At 39.7% G+C, this 20188-nt stretch overlaps 1 protein-coding gene across 2 annotated transcripts in view; it reads left to right on the top strand.

The window, feature by feature from the left end:
- The window catches only part of ECEL1 (endothelin converting enzyme like 1), a 109808-nt gene that overhangs the window by 21791 nt on the left and 67829 nt on the right, over window positions 1-20188 (top strand). For both annotated transcript variants that reach the window (XM_075268485.1, XM_075268484.1), the window contains exons 2-5: window positions 11893-11961; window positions 14228-14338; window positions 14526-14618; window positions 16668-16792. In XM_075268485.1, the coding sequence (XP_075124586.1) occupies window positions 11893-11961; window positions 14228-14338; window positions 14526-14618; window positions 16668-16792 (398 nt within the window). The remainder of the gene's footprint in view (window positions 1-11892; window positions 11962-14227; window positions 14339-14525; window positions 14619-16667; window positions 16793-20188) is intronic.

Below are 20188 nucleotides of genomic sequence, written 5' to 3'. Positions count from 1 at the left end.
ACTATGAAATACTTTCTCATAATCTTTTTTTAGTTCCTCGCTATTTAAGATTTCTGCTGCACAATTTCTTTGTATACCCCACATAGCATATTGTATATTAAAATAGTATATGCAGTAAATCATAATTTTTATATACCGTATATACATGAGTATAAGCCGAATTTTTCAGCACAGTTTTTGTCTTAAAAAAGCCCCCCTCGCTTACACTTGAGTCAAGCAAAAAAAAATTTTATTTTTTTTTTGGGAGGGGGGTGTATGTCCAGCTGCAATAGTAATAGTAATAGCCAAGTTACAGGAAACCAAGTCCCCAGGACCAGATGATTTACACCCTAGAGTCCTGAAAGAGATAGCGGAGGAAATAACAGAACCCCTTGCTATAATCTTCGGTAAGTCATGGGAAACAGGAGTGGTCCCTTTAGATTGGAAAAGGGCAAATGTTGTCCCCATCTACAAAAAGGGGAAAAGGGACGATCCAGGAAATTACAGGCCGGTAAGTCTGACCTCGATAGCAGGAAAAATCTTTGAGCAAATTGTCAAGGAACATTTACTTCAGTACCTGGATGGGAAGGCATTAATTAACCAGAGCCAGCACGGCTTTAGGACCAATAAATCTTGTCAGACTAACCTGATTTCCTTCTACAACAAAATCACTGAATGGTTGGACCAAGGGAATGCCGTGGACATAGTATATCTTGACTTCAGTAAGGCATTTGATAAAGTATCACATAACCTTCTTATTGAAAAAATGATTAAGTATGGCTTTGACAAAAAATCAGTTAGGTGGATTCACAACTGGCTTAATGATCGGGCACAACGAGTAATACTAAATGGCTACACATCGAACTGGAAGAAAGTCAAAAGCGGGGTGCCGCAGGGCTCTGTTCTGGGCCCAGTACTTTTTAATATCTTTATAAATGATCTGGACCATGGAATTATTGGGGAACTCATAAAATTTGCAGATGATACGAAGATAGGAGGAATAGCCAACACTAGAGAGGAGAGAGAGTGTATTCAAAAGGACTTAGACACACTGGAACAATGGGCTGAGGCGAACAAAATGGTATTTAACAGGGACAAATGCAAAGTTCTACATCTGGGTAACAGAAATGTAAAAAACATATATAGTATGGGAGGAATAGAACTAAGTGATAGCATAGGGGAAAAGGACTTGGGCATAATAGTAGATCACAAATTCAACATGAGCCAACAGTGCGGTGCTGCTGCAAAAAAGGCTAATAAAATTCTGGGATGTATTAAGACAAGCATTGAATCTAGATCAAGAGAGGTCATTATTCCGCTGTACTCTTCCCTGGTCAGACCACACCTGGAATACTGTGTACAGTTCTGGGCGCCTCAATTCAAGAAAGACATCGATATATTGGAGCAAGTCCAGAGAAGAGCAACCAAAATGGTGGAAGGTCTGCAAACCATGTCCTATGAGGAGCGGCTAAAAGAACTGGGATTGTTTAGTTTGCAGAAGAGAAGGCTGAGGGGAGATTTAATAGCAGTCTACAAATATCTGAAAGGTAGTCACAGTACAGAGGCAATGGGATGAAACTAAAGGGAAAGAGATACAGATTAGACATTAGGAAAAACTTTCTGACAGTGAGGGTAGTGAGAGAGTGGAATAGGCTGCCACAGGAGGTGGTGGGCGCTCCATCAATGGAAATCTTCAAGCGGAATCTGGATAAACATATAGCTGGGATGATTTAGGAAAACCTGCACTCGCAGGGGGTTGGACCCGATGGCCCTTGAGGTCCCTTCCAACTCTACCAAAAAAAAAAAAAAATAATAATTTATAGAATCTCCCATAAAATAGTGGGAAAAAAAAGAAGCTTTAAAAAATATATATAATAATAAAAAAAAAAAAGTAAATAAAAGTTCTAAATCCCTCCTTTCCCTAGAATACATATAAAGTTAGAAAATGACTGTGAAACACATACACATTAGGTATCCTTGTGTCTGAAAGTGCCCGGTCTACTGAATATAGGGTATCTGCAGTGCTTCTGTTCTGTCAGGAAGGGGTTAATAGGAGCACTGCAGATACCCTACATTCAGTCAGGCTGAATTCCAAGTGTGTGTGGGGGGGAAACAGTCCTGAAGCTCAGGGAAGGGGCAGACAGACAACCAAAACACCCCCTCCCCTTTCCCAGCACCTACTGCACCCAAAAACTCTGGCCATTTTAATTTTTTAAATTTTCCAGTAGCTGCTGCATTTACCCCCCTCGGCTTATATTCGAGTCAATAAGTTTTCAAAGTTTTTTTGTGGTAAAATTAGTGGCCTCAGGTTATATTCAGGTCGGCTTATACTCGAGTATATACGGTAGTTTTATTCACACTTTATATGGAACTCTTGACCTGTCTTAGATATTTGTACCTAACACAAGAGAATTAATTTAGTCATCATGTGTCCATCTTAATATTTGGTGCACTGGTGGCAGAGGCAAGAGAATTACCTAAGAAGCTCCAGCCTCTTAATAATTCTGGCATAACGTGTGGGGTCCCGTGAAACAGAAATGAAATCTATGCCAGGCAAGAACTAGTGTAGATTTCTGCTGTATCTCACACATTTTTATTTCGATATTTCCCTTTGATGCTGTTATGTTGTATAGACAGAATCAAATCTCCTTCCTCCTCTGGCAGGTGACAATATATTCTTTTCTTAGAGTGACTTCACACCTGCACCCGGTCTCCTCTTTTGGGTTTCTGTCTTCTACCTAGAGACACTGGACAAGAGACGAAAACCTGGCAGTCAGTTTTCAAACCCATTCGAATTGAATGAGTTTGAAAAGTGACTACCTGTGAGCGTCTTCTGCCTGTCTGTGGCAAAACCGTTTTTTTTTAACCGAACACAAAGTCCTGCATGTCCCACTTTCGACAATCAACTCATTGAAATGGCTGGGCTTGGGTGAGCACTGCAGCCTCATCACTGTATAAAAAACACATCTCCAAAGAGAGCACGGAAACTGTGACTAGTATGGCAGGTCAGTCCTCATCACTTGAATGGGACTGAGCTACAGAATGATCAAGAGACTGACATCACTGAGTTACTAATAAAGAGGCTGAAGTATGCATGTTAGCACTGAAGTCCCTTTAATTATCTTATCCATGGAGGTGCCAGATGACTGCTATGGCCTCTTCAATGACTATTAAGCGCAGCATATGTACAGTACATATTGTAGGGGCTGCTTTTGGTATTGAAGCTTATCCTCATTCACTTTATGACTGAGCTGCTGCTGTACCATGTGACTTGTGAACATTACATCATCAGTACAGGAAAGAGGTCACAGGAAACAGGCTGCTTCCTCTAACAGCTGATTGCTGGATGTCCTGGGTTTCGGACCCTCCTTGATCACATACATGGCCATGATTGGATTGTTCATATATAAGTCTTGGAAAACCCACTTTAAATAATTATATTTTTGTGATTTTTTTTTGTGCTAGACAGGCACAGTAGCTGCAAAGATTTCACATCATGTAGTATCTATACATATGTTAGAAAAATTACACTCACCGGCCACTTTATTAGGTACACCATACTAGTAACGGGTTGGACCCCTTTTGCCTTCACAACTGCCTCAATTCTTCGTGGCATAGATTCAACAAGGTGCTGGAAGCATTCCTCAGAGATTTTGGTCCATATTGACATGATGGCATCACACAGTTGCCGCAGATTTGTCGGCTGCACATCCATGATGCGAATCTCCCGTTCCACCACATCCCAAAGATGCTCTATTGGATTGAGATCTGGTGACTGTGGAGGCCATTGGAGTACAGTGAACTCATTGTCATGTTCAAGAAAGCAGTCTGAGATGATTCCAGCTTTATGACATGGCGCATTATCCTGCTGAAAGTAGCCATCAGATGTTGGGTACATTGTGGTCATATAGGGATGGACATGGTCAGCAACAATACTCAGGTAGGCTTTGGCGTTGCAACGATGCTCAATTGGTACCAAGGGGCCCAAAGAGTGCCAAGAAAATATTCCCCACACCATGACACCACCACCACCAGCCTGAACCGTTGATACAAGGCAAGATGGATCCATGCTTTCATGTTGTTGACGCCAAATTCTGACCCTACCATCCGAATGTCGCAGCAGAAATCGAGACTCATCAGACCAGGCAACGTTTTTCCAATCTTCAATTGTCCAATTTCGATGAGCTTGTGCAAATTGTAGCCTCAGTTTCCTGTTCTTAGCTGAAAGGAGTGGCACCCGGTGTGGTCTTCTGCTGCTGTAGCCCATCTGCCTCAAAGTTCGATGTACTGTGCGTTCAGAGATGCTCTTCTGGCTACCTTGGTTGTAACGGGTGGCTATTTGAGTCACTGTTGCCTTTCTATCAGCTCGAACCAGTCTGGCCATTCTCCTCTGACCTCTGGCATCAACAACGCATTTCCGCCCACAGAACTGCCACTCACTGGATGTTTTTTCTTTTTCGGACCATTCTCTGTAAACCCTAGAGATGGTTGTGCGTGAAAATCCCAGTAGATCAGCAGTTTCTGAAATACTCAGACCAGCCCTTCTGGCACCAACAACCATGCCACGTTCAAAGGCACTCAAATCACCTTTCTTCCCCATACTGATGCTCGGTTTGAACTGCAGGAGATTGTCTTGACCATGTCTACATGCCTAAATGCACTGAGTTGCCGCCATGTGATTGGCTGATTAGAAATTAAGTGTTAACGAGCAGTTGGACAGGTGTACCTAATAAAGTGGCCGGTGAGTGTAGGTTATACTATACAGTAATAAAGCTTTGCCCACAGTGCTAAAAACCCGTAAAAGGGCGTTCCAGCTACTATGTGCCATGTATAGTAATGGAGTCTTTTTATGTGGAAGAGAGGCATCCATGTCCCCTCTAGACCTGAGATCTAAATATTGCCTATGAATCACCTGCAGCTGTGCCCCTAGTTATTATATTATCATGACATGCTATCACATTGCTATCCTTTTACTGTACGTAGCAGGTAAGCCTTTGACTTAGACAATAGTGCTCATGTGCAACTGCAAACACTGCACTGATATAGCTACACCACTGCCAGTTACAAAAGGGTTAAGTGCAGACGAGCATGACAGTCACGGCAATGATGTATTGATTTTCCTTGTAGATATAATTTGTGAGGTCAGTACTCTGTCCCCAGAATTAGTTTAAGCATGATGTTCCTCCCCATCACTATTAATGTCACAAACTGGACTTACTGGAATTTGCAGAAAGGAAGTACTTCCCAGCCGAAAGCTTTTCTGTATGATGCAGATACAAGAACAGCAAGAACATCTACATTTAGCCGTGACAAGAAAATGCCATGCATCTTCAGCCATTACAGTGCCTCATTTGTAAGGGATGTGATGAAATGTAATGTAGATTAATGTCCTGCAGATTTACAGGGATACTCTGTCCAGGGTATATTATTTAATATGTTAATGCTTCCAAGCATACACTCGATAATTGCTTATTAATTATTACAATAGAGATCATAGAAATAGCTTTTGGAGTGCAACAGTTTCTCGAATCTTTCTGTGAAACTTGATATTTTTCCCACAGAACTCACAATTTCTTATGTATCTAAACTATAAAAATACACATAATAGCCACAGTGACCATGACACTGACCTGCAGAGCGAAGACTGAAAAAAGGTGTTACAAAGGAAGGTACAATAATGGAACTGGTTCATCGCTGCCGGGACCAGGAAGGAAGAAGGGAGGAGGAAAGTCTAGTACAGCCAAGTCAGAGGGGGGTTCTGGCAAGCTCCCCGAAGGTCAACATGACCTTCAGAATCACTTTATAGATTATCTTTTTTCATACTGTATAATTTGTTCTAATGTCTTGGCTAGCTTCCCTCATAAGCTTAGGCCAAATAGCAAAGACGAGAAAAGAGAAGAGAGGTAGCATATCGGATGGTGAGAGAGTAATGAGGACAAAGAAATCTCACCATATAAGAAAGCACCACCCAATAGGTACAGATTCATTACATGAACCACATACTACTGCAGTCCTAGTGGTGCCATATTAGCTGACACTGGTCCTAGTCTATCATTTGTACACTGTATTGCTCTGCATTTGCACAAATATTACCTGAACTGGCAACCAGCAAACACATGATAATCTCTTTCTTGCAGTCAGCAGTGTAGAGATGGTTTAGATCAGGGGTCCTCAAACTTTTTATTCAGGGGGCCAGTTCACTGTCCCTCAGACCATTGGAGGGCCGAAATATAGTTTTAAAAAATTAAGATTATACGCTCCACGTTAGCTCCCATCTCCCCCACAGTATTATATGCTCCACAGTATGCCCCTCCATTCACATTATTATATGCTCCTCAGTACACCCCCACTGTATTATATGCTCCACAGTATGCCCCTCCATTCACATTATTATATGCTCCTCAGTACACCCCCACTGTATTATATGCTCCACAGTATGCCCCTCCATTCACATTATTATATGCTCCTCAGTACACCCCCACTGTATTATATGCTCCACAGTATGCCTCTCCATTCACATTATTATATGCTCCTCAATACACCCCCCCCCACACACACACACAGGATTATATGCTCCTCAGTACACTCCCCACACTGTGTTATATGCTCCTCAGTACGTCTCCACCTCCACATATGCTCTTCATTGCGTACTCTCTCCCCCCCACATACACACACAGTATTATACTTACCCATGTCCTCCTCCTCCTTCAGACTGCAGGCGTTGATGACTAACACAATCACGCCTGCGTCGGGGCAGAGGTCACATTCTGCAGTCAGTGTAGGTCGTGGTTATTCAAATTTACAGCCCAATGCTATGAAACACCTTGATGTCAAATTGCTCACTATACCTCTTGATTTCTTGAGGGATCTATTTCCCAAAATGGGGTGACATTTTGGGGGGTACACTGTTCTGGTACTTTGGGGGCTCTGCAAGTGGAACATGGTACCTGCGTAGAAAGCAATTTACCACCACATATAGGGTATTTTCATGTCCAAGAGAAATTGTGTAACAAACTGCATGGGGCATTTTCTCCTTTGACCACTTATTAAAATGAAAAAATTGGGGCTAAAGAAAATGTTTTATTGGAACTTGTTATATTTCTTGAGGGACTACTCTGGAACTTCAGGGGCTCAAAAAATCAATAAGCGCTCTTTTGGTTTCAAGCTCTGTCAGGTGCCTGTGTAAATCAGTGCACCACTAAATCGGGTATTGTTGTGTTCAGGAAAATGTTTTAACAAAATCAGCATTTTCTCCTTTAACCCCTTATTAAAATGAAACACTTGAGGCTAGACCAATGTTTTATTGGAAAAAAAATTTTTTTTTTCATTTTCATATCCCAATAGTAAAAAATATTCAGTGAGACACCTGTATGGTCAAAACACTGACTATACCCCTTGATAAATTCTTTGAAGGGTCTAGTGGGGTTACTTGTTGGGGTTTGTACTGTTTGGGTACCTCAGGGGCTCTGCAAATGCAACATGGCACATGAAAAAGATTCCAGTAAAATCTGCCCTCCAAAATCCCAATAGTACTTCTTCCCTTCTGCGTCTTGCTGAGCCCCCAAACATTAATTTACATCCCCATTTCGGATAGTTCCATGTTATGGGGAGATTGCTTAACAAATTGTGGGATGTATTTTTCTCCTCTAACCCTTTGCGAATGTGCAAATTCTATGGTTAAACAAATCTATTTGTAAAAGAAATTGAATTGTGTATATTTCACTTTCAGTTCATTTTAATCCCTGTGAAATGCTGAAACGGTTAATAAAATTCCTAAATTGTGTTTTGAATTATTTCAGGAGTGCAGTTTTGAGAATGGGGAGATTTATGGGAGTTTCTATTACAGAGGCCTTTCAATGCTTATTCAGAAGTGAAGTGGTCCCTTGAAAAATGGGTTTTGAAAATTACTTTTTGAGTTGTAATCCTTATAATGTCTTAAAAAAATAAAGGGTGAATAAAGTTTGATGCCAAAATAAAACAGGGATTTGGTAAATTATACTTATTAAGTAATTTGGGTAATACTTTATGACTATATATGAAAGGCATGCATTGCATTTTTTTCAAAATTTTCTCCAAATCTCCTATTATTTCATATTTACACACAAGACATGTCAACCAAAATTTACCACCAATACAAAGTACAATGTGTCCCAAAAAAACTATCTCAAAATCAAGTTAAAGCACTCCAAAGTTATTACCATGTAAAGTGATACAGATTTGAAAAATGAGGCCACGTCCTTATGGTGGTTTTATGCTTATGTCCTTAAAGGGTTAAAAGGGTTGTCTTATTTGGAAAGCCTATATGAAAATGCTCTGTTATGAAAATGTATGTTATTTGAGGGTATCCCTATTCAAAACCCTCTTATAAAAGCATGAAGAGACATTAAACACCCAGCCCATTCATGTCAGCCCATTGATTCTAATTGGCACCCTGTAATACCTTTTTTTTTTTTTTTTTTGCATGTATGGCGAGTGGTCAGTATAGGAAGGGCTGGATTAAGGTTTTTTTTCCTTAAGAAAGGTCATGATTATGAGTTTGGGTCAAACACCTGGCAACTTCATGATCAAATGATGATCAAGGACCTGTGTGGGTCCTGTCTCTTAGACACTTACTGATGTAATACTGATGAGCTATCTTAAGGATAGGTCACTAATGCTTTAGTCCAAGAAAACTCTCTTAGGCTAAGGACCCAAGTAGTTATTTTGGGTCCTGCCGTTCTGTTTCTACTGAACCCAAAGGCCATGAGGCCCCAGGCACATGCACCATTATAATGGAATATTCAATTCAAATCTATTTTTTCTTTTTCTACAAACATTAGATTAGAAATAAGAGGTTCTTTGAGCTATTTGAAATACTTTTAACTTTGATATATCATCACCATTCATAATAAATGGAAGCTACTGTAAATGACAATGACGCCATATTGTGCAGAGTGTTCCAGTAAAATAAAACCTCAAAAAAATGCTATAAGATCAATAGACCTGCATGGAATTCAGATGTAGCCTACAAAATATTCAGCAGACTGCACATACAAGCTTTTCCCTTCCTGTGGTTTTCCTATAAGACTTTTCTGTCTGGACACTAACTTTAATATCTTAGCTTCTTTTTAAGAATTTTTTTTATGGCCGCCAGTAATTTCTTTCTCAGACGGCTGCTGTTCCCTGACTCCCCGCTGGTAGCAAAGCATTCTGGGTCAATTAGGCACCAGCAGGGAAATATGAGAAGTAGCAGCAGGAGAAGGAAAAGAACAGCCCAAAATTCAACCACAAAGTGTTTGTTCAGGAAAAGTTTATGAGAGAATCGGCGGCAATCCAACCCTATTTACAATTTATTCACCTATTTCAAAGATTGAATTATGGCTTGGAATATTTTGTGACATCATATATTTGCAGGTTTTATCCAGTAATACTTTTATATACCAAATAGTGATTCATAGACCGGGAGTAGTAACAACATGGAATTCAATTCTGCCATTTGAGGAACTAAAATGCTTGTAAGATATCGTATTATATTAAGTTATACATTTCAGTACCCACACGACAGTTTACAAGTTTGGATTTGCAAAGCGCTGCCTCATAAATGCAGTTTCTACATGCTCACTCATAGTCAAATAAAAATAATGAAAACCCATGTCGCATATTAAAAGCAGTTATACCCTGTATACAAGTTAATTTATTTTGTTAGATCATACAAAATAGTTTTATTGCTGTTACATAGTTATTATGGTGACCCCGCTTTTGACTCTCTTTCACCATCCACCTGTTGTGGTTGCACATGGTGAGTATCTCAATCCCATCTCCTGCATGTTCTTGTACAAAGGCAGCAGAATGATTATTGCTACTCTACAAATGGACCAGTGCACTAGTAGGAGCTTCTTCTCTCCAATATTCAACACAGTGGCATAACTAAAGCCTTGTGGGCCCTATCCAGTCTTTAGTCAGGGGCCCCCTGCCTCATCCCTACAGTGAATTCTTGATAGTGATGGTTACGGGTGCTAAGGAGTTTAATGAACCTTAGTGTGATTAGGGTAATCTGTGGGTCTCCTTGGTTTATGGGCCAGATGGAAGCTGCAATCTCAATACTGATGCCAGTGCTTAATGACCCCCCTAAGGGTTAACGCACACAGCATATCCATTAATGCTGATCCTGTAAATTTTTTACATGAGGACAGATTTACTTTTTAAAATACACTAGAATTCAGTTGTAATGTGTGCTAAAAAAAAAGCGGCGTACGTACGTGACATCACATATATTAAGTATTTTAGACATTTTCTGTGTCTAGTGTAACAGGATGACATAGCTTATTGGAAAGTGGCATGGATTGTAGGCGTGATACCATGTGCCAAAAATATACCAAAAATTTGACTTGTTCTTCATCTAAAACTGATCAAACTAATACATGATATAAAGTTATACTAAACAGTCTGAAAATGTGTCAGGTTTATTATTCATCATTATAACAATAATAATACATTTTATTTATATAGCGCCAACATATTCCGCAGCGCTGTACAATTTGTAGGGTTCAAATACAGACAGATACATAACAAAGAAAGTCATTTCACACAATGGGACTGAGGGCCCTGCTCGAAAGAACTTACAATCTATGAGGTAGAAGGGGTGACACAAGATGTAACATTGCTTATACAGAGATCAGACAATGTTGTAATAGAGGTGACTGTCATTACATAAACATAAGACTTTATGAGCCATCACCAGTCGTGTCCTTTAACATGTGGATGGAGCTTGGACATATAAAGTTAGCCTAAAATGGCATCATATCATGTGGGGTAATGTGGGAGCGGGGACAGAGGAGGGTTAAATTTTGGGGATTCTAATTATAGTATGGAAGGGTTTACATTAGAAATTTTAATAGGCCTGTGTGAAAAGATGTGTCTTTAGTTTGTGTTTGAAACTGTAGAAATTGAGAGTTAATCTGATTGTCCGGGGTAGAGCATTCCAGAGAAGTGGTGCAGCTCGGGAGAAGTCCTGTATACGAGCGTGGGAGGTTCTGATAATAGAGGATGTAAGTTTTAGGTCATTCAGTGAACGGAGAGTACGGGTTGGATGGTAGACAGAGGGAGGAAATGTAGGGAGGTGCAGCAGTATGGAGAGCCTTGTGGATGAGGGTTGGTGAGCATTAGACACTTTCACAAGTGCGGTGCAATTTAAAATTGTCTAGTGGCCAATATTAAGGCCAGCGTTTTGTGCACTGATCTTCATACATTCCTTTGCTGATTTGAGAAGCACCAGAAATAATAAGAGGATCCAGCCTGACACATCTCTGCAGGCCCCATACACCAGAACTGAAAGCTGTGCCAGCCAGGATCGTAGATTCCCCCTATAGCTTCAGCTCCTATTGTAAAAATGTACAAAATGTTGTGTACCAAAAATGGCAACTTTTGTCGTACAGTGTACACCAGAAAACTGGCATACAAGACATGATAAATCGTACCCTTAGTTTGCACTGTCTTACTTTTGTAAAGAAATTATTCCCTATGTATCCAACTCATAGAAACTCCAAGTCTTTCACATGGTGTCCTCATGAGATATCCTATTCTTCAATACAACATGTGATGGAGAATTTTTGGATTTGTTTTCACTAATTCCATAAGAATCTGTAAAAAAAAAAAAAAATAGCTATGACTCTGTATAAAATCATATACATGTGAAGATGCAGAATGGGCCCATAGCCGTCTTTGGGTACCATGTAAGGGATTTTATTACTACATTTTTAATATTGCTCTGATCCCCGATCTAATATATAATATGGGATTTTCGCTGTTTTGCAACCAAATGTTACAGTAAAGGGGACTTAAATGATCGATGTGCGGTGAAGTGTCTATACGGTATATGGGCAGTTATAGTCTATAAAAACTTTTTCCTCTGTAATTTTTCTTCTTGATTTGCAGATTGATCAAGATGGCCTGACTCTGCCAGAGCGAACACTGTACTTGGGACAGGATGAAGACAGCGAAAAGGTATAAGATGGGTAATGGTTATTGTGCTTGTCACAGAAGTATATAAGTTTGTACATGTGAATTGTGACAACCTCTGTATTGTGCCATTGAATATAGTATATCTATATGACATAAGGAGAAGATCTGCTCAAGCATTCTGGTTTGATATCAACATTACGAACAATTGGTGGCTGCAAAAAGTAATTTCTAAGGATCTGATAGATATTTTTTTATTAGGAGGAGCCTCACAGCTATACAAGACTGTTATCTAGCAAACACTTTTATTAGAGCTGTACACAAGTCAGCTCTGTCTAACCTTAAAGGTGCTCTATCACTGGGAAAAGTCATTTTTAACTAATCACATCCTTGCGTAGGCTTTAGAAAGGCTATTCCACACCTACCCGTAGTATGTAGATTGCCTCAAGGCTCGTTCACATCTGCGTTCTGTTCTCCGTATTGCAGGTTTCCGTTTCCTGCATAAAACAGAGCAGGATATGGAAACCTGCAGGACTCTTTCTCACTCATTCATTTGAATGGGTGAGAAAGCTGTGCGGCGGTGAGCGTTTTATGTTCTCTGCCGCGAAACCGGGTTTTATAATCCGGACACAGAGTCGGACATGGAGTACTCTGTGTCCGGATTTAAAAAAACGGTTTCGCGGCGGAGAGCATAAAACGCTCACCGCCGCTCACGGCCGGACCCGGTCTGTGGTTTCCATCTTCTGGCATGCAGAAGACGGAAACCACAGAACGGAGACCCTGAACGCAGGTTTGAGCCTAGCGTCAGTGGTTTCTGAATAAGTCTGTTTTTATTCATATGCTAATGAGCTTCCAGCCAGCACAGGAAGTTCCCAGCAGCAGTCTTCTCTCCTATTATCTCCTATGCTTGTGTTCAAACAGGAAACTGAGTCATCAGCAGCAGCAGTAGCTTCCCATAGGAAACAATAGGAGATTAGTGCACGATGTATCTTGCACCAATCTAATTAGCAAATAAATTTAAACTGTAATTCTTAGTCAATTCTCCTAAAATTACATGCAAATAGTGCTCCAGTCTCCAGTCAAAGATATACATATACACACAGCATAACAAAGGCTATCACTTGTAGTAGGTAAAAGTTGGGAGGTACCGTAATGTAGTGGAAAAATGAATCAGATGACCCAGTTGGGTAAGTGTGGTAGAAATATTTACTAGGGAATAGATACAATCCTCCAAACTATGGGGTCTGCGGGTTTCTGAAGGTAACCGCTTTTATACATGGATTAGGTTTACATTTGGGGGCTCCCCAAGCCCAAAAGGAAACCCAAATGTAGGTGTGAATCTAGTGTAAAATATTTCTATCTCCTGTTGTCAGCTCCTCTTTTGATAAACTTCTCAATTCACTGCCAGATCTACAGTATCTTCACTGAAGACGCACAAACAGATCAAGTCTATGGAGAGAGGATGGGATGTACCCAGTGAGTAAGAGTTAAAGGGATCCTATCATTAGAACCCCTTTTTTTTCTAACTAGCACATAGGAATAGCCTTAAGAAAGGCTATTCTTGTCCTACCTTTAGATGTCTTCTCCGTGCCGCCGTTTGGTAGATATTCCGTTTTCCGTATTTATGCAAATGAATTCCCTTGCAGCACTGGGAGCGGGCCCCAGCGCTCAAACAGCACTGGGGGAATCCAGCACCGCCTTATTCACTTCTTTTCCTCCTTGCCCTTCCCCTCTCCCTAGACTTCTTTGAATTGTGGCCTGTGTCCAGTGAAACTGACTAAGCACTGGATTGAGTAATTTAGCAGGTAGGAGAGGAGCTAATAGCAGGCAAATTATTTTCCTCTGCTAGGAGGATAGGAGTTTCTTATATTCAACCGAGCTATTAGATTTACAAAAAAAACCCAAACAAATGGAATCAACATTACATGTCAAATCCTTTAGTGAAGCTAAATAATTGCCCCAAAAGCAAAGGCACTCTGGGACCTCTATCTGTAAATACCCTTGCAAGTCTTACAAAGATAATATCACATGAAACACTGTCCAAAGTTTTCCCAAATTCTCATTCCCAGTTATACAATGGTTCGTGATTAAACAAAGCCTTCCACTGCTTTCATTGCTGATATCTCACTGGTGTATCCGTCAGTATAATAAGCCTGGAAGCCATCGTAACAGCTTTTTTAAGAAGCAAATTTGGAGACCAATTCTACTGTCTGTCATAATATGAGGATGTTGTACATCGTAATACTAACTACACTTCGTACTACATAATTGTAATGCAGATTTAAGAAAAGTTTTGTTTTACTCTCTACAGATTTTGGTAGCTTACAAGGAGTTCATGCAGAAGATCTTAAGCCTTCTGGGTGTTGAGAATGTGCAAAAAAAGGCCCAGGAAATTCTACTATTAGAACAGGATCTTGCCAATGTAAGTGTTAATGCCAAAATCATTATGACTTCAAGATATAATCTTCCCTCGCTGTAAGTAGCTTAGATTGTTTCCCATTGCTTCTACTGACTGATGCTTGTATGCCATAAAAGATACTAGTTGCTCTTAACAATTACTAGATAACACTGTGCACTCCATTGACATTTACTATTTTTCCAACCTTCAGATTACAATTTCAGAATTTGATGACATGCGACGTGACATTAGCACAATGTACAACAAGGTCACTATATTTCAGCTACAAAAAATAGCACCATATGTAAGTATGAGTCCTTTGACTTTTTTTCTGCATTATAGGAATCTAAAAGATCATGGGGGGAATGCATTGTACGTAGAGATGAGCGAGTACTGTTCGAATCAGCCGATCCGAACAGCACGCACGCATTGAAATGAATGGACGTAGCCGGCACACGGGGGGTTAAGCGGCCGGCCGGCGTCAAAGCAGAAGTACCAGGTGCTTCCATTCATTTCAATGCGTGCGTGCTGTTCGGATTGGCTGATCTGAACAGTACTCGCTCATCTCTAATCGTACGGTTTATACTGTATGATAAAAGTTGCAAATTTGGCAATGTGCGACTTTTGGTGCATTTGTGCCCTGCTTGCCACTTTGTAGACTGTGCCCTTTTGTAGGGAGAAATTGCTGAAACAGACCAAGAGCTCTCCGTATGTGTAGAGTTGATAAGTGGGGTGGGTAGAGCAGGAAGTCTATGTGATGTATATTCAGGATTAGGGAATAATTACACTCCTTAGGGAGTATGCACCTAAGAAGGGGTATGGGATCTTACAAAGCCTTTTTTCACTCCACTGGGGGATTATGGAAAAAATATGCAAATCTCTTTTCCAATATGTAAATAGGAAAAGAGTGTTGTGTGATGTTTAAGGGGGTTGTCCCTAGAGGGCAGCAAACAGAGGCACTGTTTTCCTATTTACATCTTGGAAAACAGATTTATGTATATTCAGCTAATAGTTGCAGTGCACTGAAAAGGGGGCACTGCTTTATCAAGTATCTTGTACAGCAAAGTAATATGCAGATATTTTTTTATTTCCAGAGGTATAAAGAAGAACCTATCAGCTCTCTTGACTTATTTTAGGTAATAATTGTATTGCCTATAAAATAGAAATTCTGGAGCATTTTCTCTTTCTTTGTTGACAACTGGGCGTTCCCAACACATCTGCCTAATCAGAGCCAACAGTGACAGACTCATTTGCCCCACCCATTTGTCATTTTTGTTCATACAGCTCTAGGAGGAGTAACAGAGGAACAACATAATGCAGTAATAATAAAAGATGTTGTAGAATTGTTATTTCATGGGTAATACAAATATTTTCTTAAAAGGACATGTCAGAAGATATAACATTTTATAATGTCTAGCACCTTGGAAGCTTGTGTTTGAGGAACGAGACTCAATGTATCTACAATATTTTATTAATACAATTATCTAGAGTTTCCATTGTTTCATTAGTTTCCCAAAAAAAGACAAGCGTAATTCCCTGATGGTAGTGTGAATGCAGCTTGATATACAGTATTTCATATACTGTAAGACAATCTAACCTGGAAATACAAGTTAACATTGAAAAATAGAAGACTACGGCCTTCAAGAGCCTCAGTTCTCGCCATTCTGAAAACATTCTGTGTAAACTACTCAGTAGGTTGTGTAGCTGAGATTTATTCTGCTCCATTACATATAAATAACTTGGCTTTTTCTCTACTTTTCTGTGTTTACAGTTAACCTCACAAAACCTTGTGAAAAATTGATATTTTAAAATACCAAGAATTCACTGTTTTAGAAGGAACATGTTTTACAGCTGCCTCTTAGTCTTATGGCGTGATTACGAATTCTATTCTTAAAAGTACTGTAGTAGATCCCATAGAGCCAATGCTAAGGCCCTATCAAGGAATGACAAAAATAAGGCCCTGTTCAGATCAGGGATGCAAAATATTAGCCCAAAACGTACAGTAAGGAATAACATAGTAGACTACTCTTATCCATATATCAAGATGTTGTAAAAAATATATACAACAGAGTATATGTTTTTTAACACTCTATGGTTCACATATTCCACTGTATGCCTATATAGTGTGGCTTGTCACATACTGCTGGAGGTATACACCAGAAGCTTGTACTTATACCATATGGAGACCACTGTTGTGATGTGAATAGAGCTAAATAGCTTTGTACAGAGGTGCCGTATATAACTGCTGTTCAGGTCAGGTAATTGTAATGAATGTTACAATTGAGGGTGCGCCCTCTTCATATTAACTCATGATACTTTCTACTACATTGACTTACTTTACTGAACACTTTAGATTAAATGGAAACGCCTCTTGGACAGGATATTCCATGAAAACTTCTCTGAAGATGAAGAAGTTGTTGTGTTGGCCACAGATTATATGCAGAAGGTGTCTCACATGATACGTACCACACCAACAAGGTAAGAATGCATGCCATTCATTGCAATTTATGTACAGTTATCTCTGACTCATGTCCGCACTGTATTTGTCTGTGTGTAACACAAGTGACAGAAATTTAATATTTCTTTCGCTTACACAGCTTACAATGTAAGCGGCCATTTTCTTGCTCTGCCCAAGGCCTAGAAAATTGAAAACCCAGGAAGGAAGAAGATGCGCAGAGAGGCGGGTTCCTGAAGAAGATGTAGGCATCGTTGGAGAGTTCTCTCACAGCATTGGGGACACCCCCAGTGCTGTTTGAGTGCTGGGGCCCACCCCCAGTTCTGCGAAAGAACTCATTTGCATACTGAAGAAAACCCAGTTTTCTACCGAACAGTGGCACTGAGAAGACATCTAAAGGTAGGAGAAGAATAACCTTTCTTAAGGCTATTCCGATGTGTTATCCAGAAAAAAAGGGTATCCAATGATAGGATCCCTTTAAAGCTATAGTGCTTAATAAAATGATAATATGAAGTAAATTAACTTATTTTAAACTTTATATTTATTATTATTATTATTATTAGTTATTAATAAGAAAATCAAGGAAAAAGAAAAAGGTGGGTGACAAACAAGGTATGAAAGGAAAGGGAAAAGGAGAGGGGGCAGCAGGGCAAGGGGACGATCTATAATAATACAGTACTATTACCACATTATAGAAAGCAAGTAATGAATAAAATGAACTAAATACTAAAAATGATTACATAAAATGTTACATTGTTGACTCTTATTATTCAGAGGTAGGTAATGGATTTTCATATACCCAAATGTTGGGAGCTAGGTGACTGGGCAGAACCAAATCAGATGATCATAAACTTCTATAGCGAGGTATTCATTCAGTATATCTACATGAGGTACAAGGACATCAGTTGATTTTACAATAGCCTAAAAACTTACCTGTCCTTCATCACTCTATAATAATCCTCAAGTCACAATGACCAAAAAGGTCCAGGAAGAGGTATAGGCTGCTTGTAGCTCTTGGGCCCCAGTTCAGAATTTGTAATTGGGCCCCTATCTACCTTGTGCCATTTAGAATAGTACTCTATTTTATGTGGTAGAAAGACTTTTGGGGTGTCCTCAGAGTTTAGGGCATGTTAGTGACTGACTCACCCCTAGTAATAAGTTAGATACTTATTACCAGAGGTGAGCAAATTTTTCACAAATTCAATTCGACTAGTTTGACAAATTTTCCTAAACCATTAGATCCAAATTAATTTGCGGTGAATTGTCTTTAAAAACAGCTATTTCCTGGCTGCAGAGAGCCTGTATAGTGGTGTAGGACACTGTGCCTTGCAGTAACACACGGGAAATCTACTGTGATAGTTAAACAATACAATGAGTCAGTATGACACGCACATAACAAGCGTCGCTCTTAGAACCACTGCTTCAAATGTATAAATTCCTCCCTATCCTTTCCCTACACTTCTAATGCTCTTTCCCTGAAGTTTGAGTAAAATATCAGTTTTCAGGTCTTTTCTACCACTTTCCCTAGCGCCTCCTGACATCTCTCCCTGCACTAAGTACACTGGAAAATGCCTAAATCCAAGATGGTGGAGAATATTTATAGGGCTGTGACATAACAGGGCCGGCTGGCTACTCATTGGCTGCATGCATGGTATTGTGGGTGATCCCGCATTGCCAGAGTTCCTTGCCTCATGTCCTAACATGTGCAGAAGCCATTTTAGGGAAAAATGTAATTCGTTACCATAAAGTTTGAGGAAATCCGGATTTGATTAAATTAGATTGTGAGCTCCATTCTGAACAATGGCTCGAGTGAATGACAGCAGTTTTTGTTCAGCACTTTACACCAGCACCTGGTTATGTATTAATCTGGTAAGTCACTGAGTCGGTAGTGTTAGTTAGCATGGAGCAATGCTAAAGCTCTATGAGAAGAAAGTATAGAAATATCTCTCTCTCTCAGAGAAAGAACTACTGGAAGTAACTCCTTTTAAGTCAATGTTTAGTCCTTTAAGAAGTCTTAGAACATGAATAAGGATAGACGTTGAGCCATTTGGGACATCTGCAGACAGCTGTTTTGGATGTTTGGGAAATCCAGTAGTCTAGTAATAGTAGATTGTCATAATGTTACTGCTTTGTGATCTATAAAGGTGTCCCCTGCACTCAAATTTGTTTTGGATCCCTACAGAATTTTGTTTCCTTATTTTATTTAGACAGATACCCTTTGGGTAACTAGCTTATCGAACTGTATATTTGTTATGCATATACAGTAGGGGACATTATATAGCTATGTTGTCTTTCATCCTTTTACGTTGTAAGCTCTTCACTCATTTTATCTCATTTCTGTTTGTTTATTCATTTGGTTTCATGTATCATTTCATACCTTTACTACTTCCCTTAAAAAAAACTGTTCTGTATGTCATTGCAATATAAAGCCTATGTATATTATGATGCCTGCCATGTACTATACACGTAAATATATATAAGCTAGATCCCTGTAGAGATATAGTGATATTTTGGATTTACTGGCTACATAAATTAATAGCTATGACCAAATACACCCTGGGCTCTACACTTAAAATTATGTACTACTTAATATAGTATTTGCCTTTTTTTTAATTACTATTATATTTCTATCTGGTGCTATTTGGCTTGCAGCATTTTACATGGCTTGGTAATAAAAATTCTCAGTGCCAGGTTTGACAAAAACAACTAAACAATTCAAGATTAAATCTGGAGCTAAAAAGGATAGCAACATATTTGTGCCTCCTGGCATTACCTATGTGTGTGGAGATGCAGACTGATTTATACCCAAGCATAGGAGCAAAGATGCAGGCAGCGGCAGGCAACGAGAGAAGGACATAATTCCTATCCACAGACAGCTGTTTTTCTCTTATTAGATGTAAACATGGTTTTTGGCTTTATTGAGGGACGACCTCAAATGTAATATCAAAATAAGTTATATCATGCTGTATAAAGAAATAAAACTTTTAAACTTATTTAATACTAAGCTCCAATATAATAAAGGAATTTCCTGAAATTGTGAAGGCAATTAAGATTACAAAGGAGTAAGAAGTCGCTTGTTTAGTCTTTCCCCTCTACATAGATTAGAATATTACTAATGTGTCTAATTCTGTTCGCCAAAGAATGATGGGGTCGGTGCAGAAGTCCTACAGGTTATAATGAGGATTATGGCTGTAGGTCCTCTGGTTCAACATAGAACATTTGTAACAGTGGCGTAACTAGGAATGGCGGGGCCCCATGGCGAACTTTTGACATTGCCCAACCCCCGACTGACACTGATGCCGAAGACCTCGACCGACCCCCCCTACGCATTTCTGCGCGTTCTATTATGCCCCATAGTGGCCCCTTAACACAGTATTATGTCCCTTAGTGGCCCCTGCACACAGTATTATGCCCCATAG

Source organism: Leptodactylus fuscus, chromosome 3 (assembly GCF_031893055.1).
Source record: "Leptodactylus fuscus isolate aLepFus1 chromosome 3, aLepFus1.hap2, whole genome shotgun sequence".
Taxonomy (NCBI): Eukaryota; Metazoa; Chordata; class Amphibia; order Anura; family Leptodactylidae; genus Leptodactylus; species Leptodactylus fuscus.
This window is presented reverse-complemented; position numbering and strand designations above follow the sequence as displayed.